Below are 14,465 nucleotides of genomic sequence, written 5' to 3'. Positions count from 1 at the left end.
CTGCCATGCTGCTTCCAGCATGTCCTCCCTGACATTATCCCCATCCTCTTTTGTTTTCCTATGAAGAATGTCTACTTGATTAATGTTCATTCTGGCAATGCATGTAGGTGAAATATGAGAATGTAGGCCTAGATCTGCAAAGCAGATGCAGTGACCCATTCTTTATCTTCCTCCAGGCAGTTCAACTTCTGCATTCATTCCCACTAGATACTAAACTGAAGGATGGAAGTAAGTATTGTGGTAACATTTGTTCACTTGATTATATTTAGCTTTTTTAGTGCCAGACTACTTGGCACTCGTTAAGTATATAACTATGCTGTATTTGTGGTATTGAGTGATGCAAACCAGGAGATCTCCTGTTCATGTGCTGATCTGGTTCAAGTTATTGGATCACTGGATCTGCTGCAATGATTCCCTGAAACAGAAAAGCTCAGTTAGGATTCCCACTCTTAGCTGCTAATGATCTCTGCAGAAAAGGTGCAGACGTTGGCTCCATTCCTGTCCTCACCCAATGCTGCAACCGATAAACCTGGCTTTTTGCCCTTCCCAAGAACATTGACCCAGATTAGACTTTTTTGTGTATTTTTAGGTTTTAAAAGCTTTGGGTCACAAGTTGTCAAAAGTGTAAATTGATAACCTCACCGGGTGTCTGAGGCCTCTGTTAACAGGGTAAGCAACAAGATACCTTCTTGGTGAATCGGATTGAAGGATTGGGAACTAAGCCCTGCAAGGATTGAAAAGGAAATTTAAGAGTAGGTGAATTCAACATTAAATCAGGCACAGAAAGAGAGATAAAGAGTGAACGATTGATCAGTTTAAACAGAAAGAGAAAGACAAAGGAAAAAGAAAATCTTTTTCTTTAAAACATTTTGAACTTCACCATTTGTAATATCTCCAGCATCGATTCATACCTGAAGGAGTAAGACTCCGTAATTGTAAAATTAATTTTCAACTACAAGGATTGATTGGCAGTAATTAACACTTATCCTCTCACTTAAAACTTGTATTGATCAGACTTAACATTCTGTGGCAAGTTTAATTCATAGCTGCCATTCAAAGATAGCAACTTGATGACATTCAATGCATGGCAATTATGAAGCAGGCGTCAAGATGCAATTTTCACACAACTACCAATGGAGTGGTACAATTCGACAGCAGCTTTTAGATGTTAGTATTTAACAGTGCATCTGCTCTTCATCTGAAGTTGCTTTAACATTTACACGTAAATAATGGAGAGCAGCAAAAGCCTCACTATTATTTTGACAGAAAAATCTAGCCAATTGTTACCTGGCTGAGGTCAGCCATTTCAGTACAGACTATGCTTGGTACCCTTGTGGTTTAAATAGCTCACTTTCACAATAGTCATTGAACATATCAGTTAACCCACTGCTGAGCTGGAATTGATACTGTGTAAAGATTGCAAAACAAATCTACAGTCCTATAATGCATTGATGTTTCTTGTAAAGAAATCTCCATTCATACTTTTAAAAAAAAATCTTTGAATATGGATTTCGCTTACAAGACTGGAATTTATTGCCTATCCCAAGTTGAGAAAGTGATGAATCATCTTGAACTGCTGCAGTCATTGCAGTTCAGGTGCTCCCATAATACTGTGAGGAATGGAGTTTCAGGATTCTTATCTAGTAATAACAAAGGAAAGGTGTGTAAATGGAGTGTGAGGAGAACATGGAGAGAAGGTAAAATCAAAATACTACGGATGCTGGAAATCTGAAAAATAGAAAATGCTTGAAAAACTCAGCAGGTCTGACGGTATCTGTGGAGCAAAAAACAGAGTTAATGTTTTAAGTCCGTATGACTCTCCTTCAGAGTCCCTTGGACCTGGTGCCTTTGTCCTTCTCTGATAAATTGATCAAACTGTTGCCTGCAAGTTTTACATATTTTAAAATGCAACAATTATTGGGACTCTGTTTGCTTACAGGCTTATTTTGGCAGTCACCAAAGAGGCCACCCTGTCCAATGCAGTTCGACATAAATGATGAGTTGTAAGTAACCATCAGAATTTATATTTCACTTTCCCTTATGGACTTCTGTCACTTTTTGCAGGTTTGGCCTTCGATATAATCTTAAATTCAGCATAAGCAGAGCTTACAACCCCTACGATCTAGAATACAGCTTTTATTGCCCAATTTCTTGTTAAATAATAGGGTGATCTTGAAGCTGGAACAAAGACCCTTTTGATGTATTACAGCAGTTAGTATCCAAGTACTGCATTCATTTATCTATCACGGACAGTGGATGAGTTGGACACAATTGAAATTGAGTCCAATTAACTCAGTAGTTTTCAGACCAACACCCATAAGTAATGCTTGCAATCACATAAGATTGTATTTCATTTTTTTTGGCATGTTAGAAGAATTGTAATTAAATGCTTAAACCTCTTTTACATTAACTTATTTCATTTGCATCCAAATAAGCAATTAGGAGAGTATTCAAATCATAAGCCGTTGTAACTGGCATTCACATTTCAATTAAATAAGTACATAAATTATTAAAAGTCCAGTAAACAAGCTTAAGTAGGTAAATATAATTTTCTCCTGTTTAAATAGTTAACAGCAGTATTTACCAGAATGTTTTAAACAAATTGCATGGTTTTTAATGTTTCTCAGATTAAGCTGTTTTCCTTACTGGTGCTATCACATGATATTGCATCCTATTTTGTCTTAAGGTATGACATAGCCCTTCTCACAATTATAACCTTCTAATGTTTTATTATTTTAGGCACTACAGTTTTGTATTAAGTGCTGCAAGACTTTTTGCAACAATTTACAAGATACCTTATATGGAACAGGTAGGTATTGCTTATTAGATAAAAGGTCTTCAACAGCTTGCATTCATATAGCACCTTTAACATAATAAAACATCCCAAGGCGCTTCAAGACCATAATCAGGCAAAACTAACACTGAACCATTGGGTATTAGGACGGTTTGATAAAAGAGTTAGATTTTAAGGAGAGTCTTAAAGGAGATGAAAGAGATGGAGAGGTTTTGGGTTGGAATTCCAGAGTTTATGGCATAGACAGCTTAAAGCATAGTGCAGGGCAAAGGAAATCAGGATACAAAAAGAGGCCAGATTTTTGGGAATGCAAAGTTCTCAAATGATTGAAGGACAGGAGCATACTAGTAATGGGAAGAGCTTAGATCTGGTCTTTTGATTGATTGAGTGAAGTGATTCCACAACCAACAGGTCAGATCTAAGCTCTGTAATCCTGCCACGTCCAATCGTGAATGGTGGTGGACAATTAAACAACTCACTGGAGGAGATTCCACAAATATTCCCATCCTCAATAATGGTAGAGCCTAGTATATCAGTGCAAAAGATGAGGCTGAAGCATTTGCTACAATCTTCAGCCAGAAGTGCCAAGCGGATGATCCATCTCAGCCTCCTCCAGAGGTCCCCAGCATCACAGATGCCAGTCTTCAGCCAATTCGGTTCACTCCACGTGATATCAAGAAACGGCCGAAGGCACTAGATACTGCAAAGGCTATGGGACCTGACAATATTCCGGCAATAGTACTGAAAATTTGTGCTGCAGAACTTGTCACGTCTCCTGCCAAGTTGTTCCAGTACAGCTGCAACACTGGCATCTACCCGGCTATGTGGAAAATTGCCCAGGTATGTCCTGTCCACAAAAAGCAAGACAAATCCAACCTGGCCAATTACCACCCCTTCAGTCTATTCTCGATCATCAGTAAAGTAATGGAAGGGGTCATCAACAGTGCTATCAGACGGCACTTGCTTAGCAATAACCTGCTCACTGATGCCCAGTTTATGTTCCACGAGGTCCACTCAGCTCCTGACCTCACAACAGTCTTGATTCAAATATGGACCAAAGAGCTGAACTCCCAAGATGATGTGAGAGTGACTGCCCTTGACATCAAAGCCACATTTGACCAAGTGTGCCATCAAGGAGCCCCAGCAAAACTGGAGTCAATGGGAATCAGGGGAAAAACTCTCTGGAGTCATACCTAACACAAAGAAAGATGGTTGTAGTTGTTGGAGGTCAGTCCTCCCAGCTCCAGGACATCACTGCAGGAGTTCCTCAGGGTAGTGTCCTAAGCTCAACCATCTTCAGCTGCTTCATCAATGACCTTCCTTCCAACATAAGGTCAGAAGTGGGGATGTTTACTGGTGATTGCCCAATGTTCAGCTCATTTGCGACGACTCAGATACTGAAGCAGTCCATGTCCAAATGCAGCAAGACCTGGACAATATCCAGGCTTGGGCTGACAAGTGATAAGTAACATTCGCACCACACAAGTGTCAGGCAATGACCATCTCCAACAAAAAAGAATCCAACAAGAGAGAATCCAACCAGCACCCTTTGATGTTCAATGGCATTACCATCTCTGAATCCCCTACTATCAATGTCCTAGGGGTTACCATTGACCAGAACCTAAACTGGATTACCCATATAAGTACTGTGGCTACAAGAGCAGGTCAGAGGCTAGGAATAGGGTGATGAGTAACTCATCTCCTGACTCCCCAAAGCCTGTCCACCATCTGCAAGGCACAAGTCAGGAGTGTGATGGAATACTCCCCACTTGCCTGGACGAGTGCAGCTCCCACAACACTTGAGAAGCTGGACACTGTCCAGGACAAAACAGCCCACTTGATTGGCACCACATCCACAAACATTTACTCCCTCCACCAACAGCGCACAATAGCAGCAGTATGTACCATTTACAAGATGCACTGCAGAAATTCACCAAAGCTCTTTCGACAGCACCTTCCAAACCCACGACCACTACCGTCTAGAAGGACAAGGACAGCAGATAAATGCGAACACCACCAACTGCAAGTTCCCCTCCAAGCCACTCACCATCCTGACTTGGAAATATATTGTCGTCCTTTTACTGTCATTGGGTCAAACCTGGAACTCCTAACAGCACTGTGGGTGTACCTACACCACATGGTCTTGGAGCAGGTAATTGGCCAATCTAATCATTATCCAGCAATCTCTGTTGGAAGTGCCCAAGTGTAAACACGGGAGAGGACCAGGGTTGGGAGGATCGAGGGCAGCGTTCTGCCATCTCCCCCACACTGAGAGTGGCTGTGTGACTTGTCCTGTCCCCTCCCGCACACTGAGCAATAACAATGTGCCTGCAATCTTTCAAGGCTCACCCCTGAATAATGTGTATTATGTCTGCTTGGGTGAGGTCCCAGTGGGTGATTGGCACCTGTAGGAAAGGAAGGGGGAAGGAGAGGAATTGTGGAATAAAATGCTTAACTCCCTATTGTGTGACTATTACCCAAGGCATTTCTTTTGTGATATTCCTACCTCATCTCAAATTACAGCACCCAGTAATTGACACCTAACCATTAGTGCTTCATGCTAATGTAAATAACTTGACACTGTCCAGATGATAAATTCTGCTCCTGAGATGAGCTTTATCAGACTGCTGTATGTCATGATCTGTCCTTGAATAATTTGTATGAAAATTTACTATTCCTGCTACAATCTTAGACACAGAATTGTCATCCATAGCTCAAGAGAAATGCTGGCACAGGACATTCGCTAGTGTAAGCTCCATTCTTAATGTTTGGAACCTGCTCCTGAATTTTAATCTGTAGTACAGCAACAAAAATTTGTATTTATATGGTGCTTTTAACGTAATGAAACATCCCAAAGTTCTTCACAGAAGCATTATGAAACAAAAGATTGAGGCTGAAACACATTAGGAGTTATTAGGTCAGATGACCTAAAGCTTGGTCAAATTAGGTTTTAAGGAATATCTTAAAGGAGGAAAATGAGGCGGAGAAATGTGGAGAAGATATTCCAGAGCTTGGGGCCTAAGCAACTGAAGACATGACCACCAATGGTGGAACAATTATAACTGAGCATACACAAGAGGCTAGAATTAGAAGAGTGCAGATATCTGAGGGTTGTGGAGCTGGAGAAGATTATAGAGATAAGGAGGAGCAAGGCTATGGAGGGATTTGAAAACAAGGATGAGATTTTTAAAATCAAGATATTGCTTGACTGGGAGCTGGTGTAGGTCAGTGAGCACAGGGGTGATAGGAGAGCAGGATTTACAACAAGTTAAGACACCAGCAGCAGAGTTTTAGATGACCTCGAGTTTACGGAGGGTAGAATATGGCAGATCCACAAAGTGTGCATTGGAATAGTCAAGTCCAGAGGAAACAAAGCCATGAATGATGGTTTCAGCAGCAGAGCAGCTGAGGCATGCAAAGCTGGCCAGTGTTAAGAGGTGGAAATAACAAAATCTGAGGTCAGGAGCTCATTTCAGGACCAAATATGACACCAAGTTTGCAAACAAACTGACTTAATCTCAGACGTTGCTAGGGTAAGAGATGGAGACACTAGCTATGAGACAGAGTTTGAAGCGGGGACAGAAAACCATGGATTCAGCCTTCCCGATATTTAATTGGAAGAAATTTCTCATCCAGTACTGGGTGCCGGTAAGCAGTCTGATAATTTTGCAACGGTGGAGAAGTTGAGAGAGTTGATGGTGATGTAGAGCTGGATCACCTCAGTGAACATAATGCTGTGCCTTTTGATGATGTCATCGAGGGGCTTCATATAGATGAGGAAAAGGAGGGAGCCAAGGATCAGTCCTTGGGAGACACCAGAGACAACAGACCAGGAGCAGGATTTACCGCAATAGTAAAATAAGTGTCATATAATGAAAAACAGCAGAGACAATTTCTGGGAAGGTTATATTATAACTCTGTTTAACTTATTCCAGGACATATCTAAGGAAGCTATTTCCCAACTACTGTCCAAGGTTGAGATTCCAAAGTTTACACCTTCTGCAAAAGTAAGTCATTGAGTAACAGGTTAGAGCTGAGTTTGGCAAAGGGACTTTTTTTTCCAGCATTGTTTGCACATTGTATGTTGGTGTGTCTCATCACAATATACCATGGAGTATGACCTAAGAGCTTTTCTGTTTATATTGTGACGATTGCTTTTAAAAATCCTGTACTATCACATCGTTGGTCAGTAGTTCTTATTCTTTTTAAATAACCCAAAATTTATTGAAGCTAAAACCAAACTTGTGGCATTCCTACTTCCATAATGCATCCAAATTACATATATATCATTAATTTAGGAATCCAGCATGCAAGATTGCCTACCATACTGTGGTAATTATATCTATATGCGACTAAAAGACTTGCACATAACACATGAGCTATTAAAATTTAGGGTAGCATGTTAAATATGACTAGCAAAAACTCATATATGTGATTGGCTCCAAGAGCACTTAGCCAGATTGATTCATTTAAAATAAAGTTCTTGGAAGTAACAAATTCACCACTCCAATTTGAGCAAGTCTCATTTCTTTTTTTCAAAGTGGTTGCAAATGACATTGTGATCTGTGGTCCAGCTGAGTGTACTGTGCAAGATGCAACAAAAAACTGATAGGTATAATGTTAATAGCTGAGAGTAAGAGGTTTTGGAGGTGGGATAACAAACAAAGTTACTTGTATCATTAGCAAGTTTTCTAAAATTAGATAAATAGTACAAATATCAGGGTAAGCATTCTGCTGGCTGCAATGCATATCCATAGCCTGAATGTTTTCATGGTGGTTTCCTTTGCTTGGTATTTCTAGTAAAACCATATCTCCTATTTTATGTAGCACCATTAAAAGCACCTCAAGGCAAATGTGCCAAAATGGATTTTTGTCTGAGGTGAATTTTTTTAGCTTTTATCCTTGTAATGCTAGAAAACTCCTGAGACTATACACCATACTTTTCACTCAAATATTTTATATAAGTACCATAAATCACGGCGTATAGGTTAACCCAACAAATATGACGACTCCATTTTTCTGGCCACAAAAATCATGTTTTTGCATGTACTCAGATTATAAGTCAACCTCCCCACCACCTTTCAACCACGATTTGCTACACTTGGATCAGTAGTCAGCCTCAATTTTTCACCCCACCAATGCATGTTTTACTAACTGGTACCTTATAACTAGGTGCAAGGGATCAAGCAGGTGACACAAGCTGTATTGTGAAGATAAGTGGGAGATTAAGACATGCCCACTCTGTGTTGGATGTCGCTGACATTTCAAAATGGCAACCATCCACACCCACACCGGCAGTTTACTTTTATCTGTTTTTGGAGGGATTTTTCGAGACTTCACAGGTTGACTTATATGCCAACATCTATGGTAAAGGACACTTGGTGTTTTTGGGCTGTTTCTAAATTTGATGAAGAATATTTATCCTGTCCGCTGTCCATAGAGAGGCAAATTCATATGGTGGAGTGTGATGCATTGCAATAGCCAGCTTATTTTGCAAAGTATTTGCAAAAAAGGCTGAGAAAAACAAATAGGAAACCTTCAAGCATTGCATGTGGGGCTGTCATTTCATATTTGTGAGGCCTGTAACCTTGGGTATCAATAAAGTAAGTAATATTTTATCCTTGAATCACACTATATTACTTTAGTAAATATGCTGTATAAAAATGATTGGGAAAGCTGCTGTTGCATTTAGACAGTCATGCAGAACCACAGCGAGCACCAGAAGCCATGCAGTAGCTCTTGGATTACCTGTGGTCAAAGTCACAGCATCTTCAGCTGCTTTATCAATGACCTTCCTTCCATCATAGGATCAGAAGTGGGGATGTTTGCTGATGATTGCACAATGTTCACGACTACTTAGATACTGAAACAGTCCATGGCCAAATGCAGCAAGACCTGGACAATATTCAGGCGTAGGCTGACAAGTGGCAAGTAACATTCACGCCTCACACATGTCAGGCAATGACCATCTCCAGCAAGAGAGAATCCAACCATTGCCCCTTGATGTTCAATGGCATTACCATCGCTGAATCCCCCACTATCAACATCCTGGGGGTTACCGTTGACCAGAAACTGAACTGGACTACCTATATAAATACTGTGGCTACAAGAGCAGATCAAAAGCTAGGAATTGCGCGACGAGTAACTCACCCTCTGACTCCCAAAGCCTGTCCACCATCTACAAGGCACAAGTCAGGAATGTGATGGAACACTCCCCACTTGCCTGTATGAGGGCAGCTCAAGAAGCTGGACACCGTTCAGGACAAAGCAGCCCACTTGATTAGCACCATATCCACAAGCATGTACTCCCTCCACCACTGGCGCACAGTAGCAGCAGTGTGTACCATCTACAAGACACAGTGCAGGAATTCACCAATGTTTCTTAGATAACACCTTCCAAACCCACGACCACTACCATCTAGAAGGACAAGGGCAGCAGATAGATGGTAATACCACCAACTGGAGGTTCCCCTCCAAGTCACTGACCACCCTGACTTGGAATTATATCGCCGTTCCTTCACTGCCGCTGGGTCAAAATCCTGGAACTCTCTTCCTAACAGCACTGTCGGTGTACTTACACCACACGGATTGCAGCGATTCAAGAACGTAGTTCATCGCCACCACCTTCTCAAGGGCAGTTAGGAATGGGCAATAAATGCTGGCCTAGCCAGCGAAGCCCACATCCCATGAACCTGAATTTAAAAAAAAAATAATAGTATTTAAATACTTATACAGTGTTGGCCACTCATTCAGTTTTGCAGATTAATGAAAGAAAACTTGTATTTATATAGATTCTTTCATGACCTCAGGATGTCCCAAGTGCTTTACAGCCAATTAAGTATTTTTGAAACGTAGTCACTGTTGTAAGGTAGGTAACACTGAAGCTAATTTATGCACAGTGAGCTCCCAGAAAAAGCAATGAGACAATGACCAGTTGATTTGCATTTTTCGCCCCCCTTGGATTAGATGAGGGACAAATATTGACCAAACACACTAGTCCTCTTCTTTAAATAGTGCCAAGCGATCTTTTATGCTCGCCTGAGAGGGCACACAACGTCTTGGTTGAACATCTCACCTAAAAGAAGAAACCTCTAACTGTGAAACATTTCCTCAGTACTGCATTGAAGTGTCAGCCTAGATTATATCCTCGAGTCCCTAGAGTGAGGCTTGAACCCACAACAATCTGATGCAGAGTTGAGATTGCTACAACTGAGCAAAGGCTGACACCAACTCATTTTTTGACCCGGGCCTACGGAGATCTGAGTCCATTTTCTTGCCCAATAAAGTATGCTTGAAAATTAGTTCATGCAATTTCATTTTGGAAATTGAGGAGTGATAGCAATGATAAAATATAATAAAACTCAGCTTATGACTATCTAAATGAATAATCTTCTTTTGATGATTGCTGATTTTAGAGTTAAAAACACACAAGTCACTCCCATGTATGTAGAAGACATGAAACCAATTGTGCTTATGTCAAAGGATTTTCCAATAAATAGAAATTTTGGCCTCTATAAGAGGAAAAAAATTTAGTTCAAACTTTTTAAACAAAGCTGTATTTGTTTGCAATGCTGTATTTTTTGTAGCATGAAAACTCTGCCTTTTTTATAGCAAATAGAAACTGATGAAAACGTAAAGAAATCTGACCAGGCAAAACTCGCAGTAAGCAGCGAAGAGGAACGAGTGGCCATTGACCTGTTGAACAAAGCTAGAAGAACTGGAATGGCAACCAAAAGTGAGTGCCGTGAAATGTGCATATGTTCCCGGTCACTGCTTTGAGGTTTTGATCTGCTTTATTTGAAGTGACGCCACAGGCTGAATGACAGATGCACTTGGGCAGAATCTAATCATTTCATGATCCTAAAGTCTTCAATCATGTCTCCTTAAAGTCTACAATTTTTTCCAAAATTAAAGGCTCCATTTGAGTGGCCCTGCTCTGAGCCTTTCCAGGGACTCAATATCTCCACCACATGAGATGATCAAAACTGAACAAAGACAGAGTCTGGATAGCAGTGATATTATGCTTTTAATTATATCATTATTATTTTAGAGCTAACCTCAGGCTTTCCCCCTCAATTTGACTATGAATGCTGATTGGTCTCTGCAGTCTACCAGGGAAATGATAGACCAGTCAGGACAAACCCCATTGGTTCTGCTTTGAAGCTGAGGAAAATACAGGACTATCAGGAGAGGCCAGGGTAGTGGGATTACTTTGTGTTACTATAGCAAAGAGTCAGCACAGACTTGTCAGGTGAGTAGTTTCCTCCTATGTTGAAAGCATCTATAGTTCTCTGATCCTGATCACTGCCCATTAGGCCCCTAATGCCATTTGTAATGTGTGGGAATCACACAAGAACAGGCAGGCTTGGCTGCGATGATATCCCTCCCGCCACCCACGCACCCACCTTTGCCAAGTAGCCATCAAACATTCAGTATAGATTTACATGAAACAAAATGGCCACCTGGATGAGGTACTGGAAAACTACTGCCCAGACCCTGGAACAAGTAATTCCCTTTGGAAGGAGACAAAATTCATTGGGAGAAGAGTAAGAAAACTGAGGAAAGCTCTCAATGCAATGTACGCATCTTACAAATGCAAAATGGATCCGAATAACTACAATTTTTTTTTCATTGCACCATAGCTCGCCTTCACATGGTGCCAATCTCCTTTGAAAAAGACAATGACAGCAACGGGCACATTGACTTCATAACAGCTGCTTCCAACATACGAGCAAAGATGTACAGCATCAATACGGCAGACAGGTTAAAGACGAAAAGGATTGCTGGTCGGATCATTCCTGCCATAGCAACTGCAACTGCAGCAGTATCAGGGCTGGTAGGAATACCTTAATGCTTCTGGTTTGGGTTCTCGATTAGTGCTGCAGAAGTGTAACAATAACAGTATGAGACTAGCAGCCCAAAGGTCAGTTCAAATCTTACCAAAATTGAATTTAGTAAACCTGGTAAAATTAGCCCTATAAAAGCTGCTGGGCTAATGTGAAAAAATAACTGGTGCATTGATCTCCAGGTAAGGTTGCTGCAGTCCTTACTCAGAATAACCTCTGTGGCTTTCCAGTCCTCCTTTAAATAGTTGGCTCTTTTATATCCTCAACCAAACCAAGAATAAGCAGTAAATACTGCCTTGCCACCATCAATAACATCCTAAAAGCAAAAATAAAGTACTCATGTTTGAATAGAATTTGAGACAAATTCAGAGTCAATGTGATGTTTGACCATATATTAGAGAGTAAAAGAATGAATTGTAGAGTAGGACTGTCATCTCTGCACATTGATACAAACCACCACATTCTTCTACGGATCAATTCCAAATGACCAGCAATTGCAGTGAATGATACGCTGTTCAGCCTCTGGGGTATCGGATGCTGCTAGGGCTCTGGAGTCTCAGGCACTGCCGGGGCTGTGGGGGTCCAAGGTCCGAAACTATTGATGGCTGCCAGCTGCCATTGTGATTTCAGGCCACAAATTTTCATTATGGTTTCCCAGTGGCTGACCCCTCTCCTAGTTATCCATGTAGGTCTGGCATTCAGTGTAAAGAACATATTTTTTTATTTTACTTGGACTGTGGCTTTAACCCATAACTACGTTAAGGGATCCAGGAGCTACTCAAAACTTTTTTGCTGGAGAAGGACCTAATTTTCCCTTCAGAGAATTCGGTGATAGTTAAAGTATTAGTAAACAAGATAAGTGGAGAGTATATCCCGGTTCCATTGTACAAAGTGCAATTGGAATGTGACTTGTTGTGTGGATCAGTGGTAATAGGAGTGGTTAAGAAATTACCCATGGATGGAGTGGATCTACTCCTGGGGAATGATTTGGCAGGGGTGAAAGTTATAGCTTTGCCCATTATCACAACGTCCAAAAGAGGCTAAAGAGACAGAGCAGTTACAAGAACAGATTCCTGGCATTTTTCCATCGGTGACCAGAGCAATGGCTAAACAAAGTCCATCACCAGAGGTCAACATAATACCACGAGCAGATGTTAGAGTAGCCGACAAAGGATGAGGATAATTCAAAGTAAGTGTTTGGCTTGTCTTCCTTAATTGAGGCTCAGAAAGCAGATCCAGGGTTAAGCAAGTTAGCACAGCCAGCTCACACTGAAATTGAAGATGAAGACGTTCTGAAGTGCTATTACCTTAAAAACTGAGTTCTGATGAGGAAGCGGAGACACCCTCACAGACCTGCAGATGAGGAATGGACAGTTGTTCATCAGATAGTGGTACCGCCCAAATATCGTAAGGAAATATTGCAAGTAGCTCACGAGATTCTCATGGTAGGACATGTAAGAATACAGAAAACCAAAGCATCGATAAACAGGAATTTTACCTGACCAAGACTTAATAAAAATGTAGCGCAGTTTTGTAGAACTTGTCATATGTGTCAGGTAGTAGGTAAACCTCAACATGTAATCAAACCAGTGCCTTTAATACCCATATTGGTATTTGAAGAACCATTTGAGTTGGGTGTTAGTAGATTGTGTAGGGCCATTACCCAAAACAAAAACAGGAGAATGTAAAGTAGCATGAGAGCAGGCTAATGGAAAAGAGTTGGAGAAACAAGTCAAGTCAAAATCCAGCACACGTGATCCAGGTTGGACAGAATGGTGCTAGAAAGGAGACTGGTTTAAGAGGAACTGCCTAGTGATGGCGTTTTGATTGGCTCCTGATCAAGTAGCCAGGCTCTGTGTGAGGATAGTAGTTTTCCTAGCCTGAAAAGAGGAAAGACCTGAGACTTCTCTATCCTGTGTTTTGTAAGACTCCAGTAATCCTGCCATAGTAGCTAACTGTCTAACCCCCTCTTTGCTGTATCCTACTTCCTTTGCAAACCCCCAGTCAGGAGGAAAAGGGGAAAAATCACCAGTAGAGACATTTAAAAGCAAGTTTCAACCTGAGAACCACAGACTGCAAGTGCTGGGAGACCACCTCGTGTCCGCCACAACAACCTGCAAGGAATTTGGAAGAAAGCAATCAAAGTCAACCCATCTAATCCTGAACCCCGGATTGGTGCTATTGAACTGTTTTATCTCACCCTTATAACACGTACGAAACATGGATTTTGTGTGTGTGTTTGTGTATAGAGGTTAAGAAGGGATAGAGTTTAAGTTATAGAGTTAAAAGTTAACAGTTCGTATTTCTTTCTTTTGCCACTGATTAAAGTCCATTTGTTTAACAAACAGTTGTTTACTTGTTTTTCCCTCTAAGCTACCCCAAGAAGAAAAACTTGCACCAAATCTCAAAAAATCCCCCTCTCAAGATTATTGATGCCAGTTTTCCCGTTCAGGCCTATAGCAAATGGTATAACTCAAATTCAGCCTTTGGAAGCAAGAGGCTTTCATTGGTCTCTGTTAGATTAGAAGCTATTTCTCAAAACAAAAGTGATGTTTTAACTCAATCCTAGCATGCTGATTGCATGTTCTCATTCATTCTCAAGATTTGTCTTTTCTCTCTAGGTTGCTGTAGAGTTAATTAAGATCGTTGAAGGCCATCCCTTTGAAGCATACAGAAATTGCTTCTTTAACCTGGCTATTCCTGTTGTAGTATTTACTGAACCAGCTCCAGTTAAGAAAACACAAATAAGGTAAAGGAAACTAATGCCTGATGTAAACAGAATCATTACGTTGAGAATTTATGTTTTAATACAGTAAGTCCCAGCT

General features: G+C 40.9%; 1 protein-coding gene across 1 annotated transcript in view; it reads left to right on the top strand.

Moving 5' to 3' along the window:
• uba6 (ubiquitin like modifier activating enzyme 6) overlaps window positions 1–14,465 on the top strand; it is a 136,205-nt gene that overhangs the window by 112,844 nt on the left and 8,896 nt on the right. Inside the window, exons 24-30 of the mRNA XM_041186377.1 lie at window positions 177–228; window positions 1,940–2,003; window positions 2,740–2,809; window positions 6,730–6,801; window positions 10,406–10,529; window positions 11,437–11,630; window positions 14,262–14,389. Coding sequence (XP_041042311.1) covers window positions 177–228; window positions 1,940–2,003; window positions 2,740–2,809; window positions 6,730–6,801; window positions 10,406–10,529; window positions 11,437–11,630; window positions 14,262–14,389 — 704 coding nt within the window. The remainder of the gene's footprint in view (window positions 1–176; window positions 229–1,939; window positions 2,004–2,739; window positions 2,810–6,729; window positions 6,802–10,405; window positions 10,530–11,436; window positions 11,631–14,261; window positions 14,390–14,465) is intronic.

Source organism: Carcharodon carcharias, chromosome 4 (genome assembly GCF_017639515.1).
Source record: "Carcharodon carcharias isolate sCarCar2 chromosome 4, sCarCar2.pri, whole genome shotgun sequence".
NCBI lineage: Eukaryota > Metazoa > Chordata > Chondrichthyes > Lamniformes > Lamnidae > Carcharodon > Carcharodon carcharias.
This window is presented reverse-complemented; position numbering and strand designations above follow the sequence as displayed.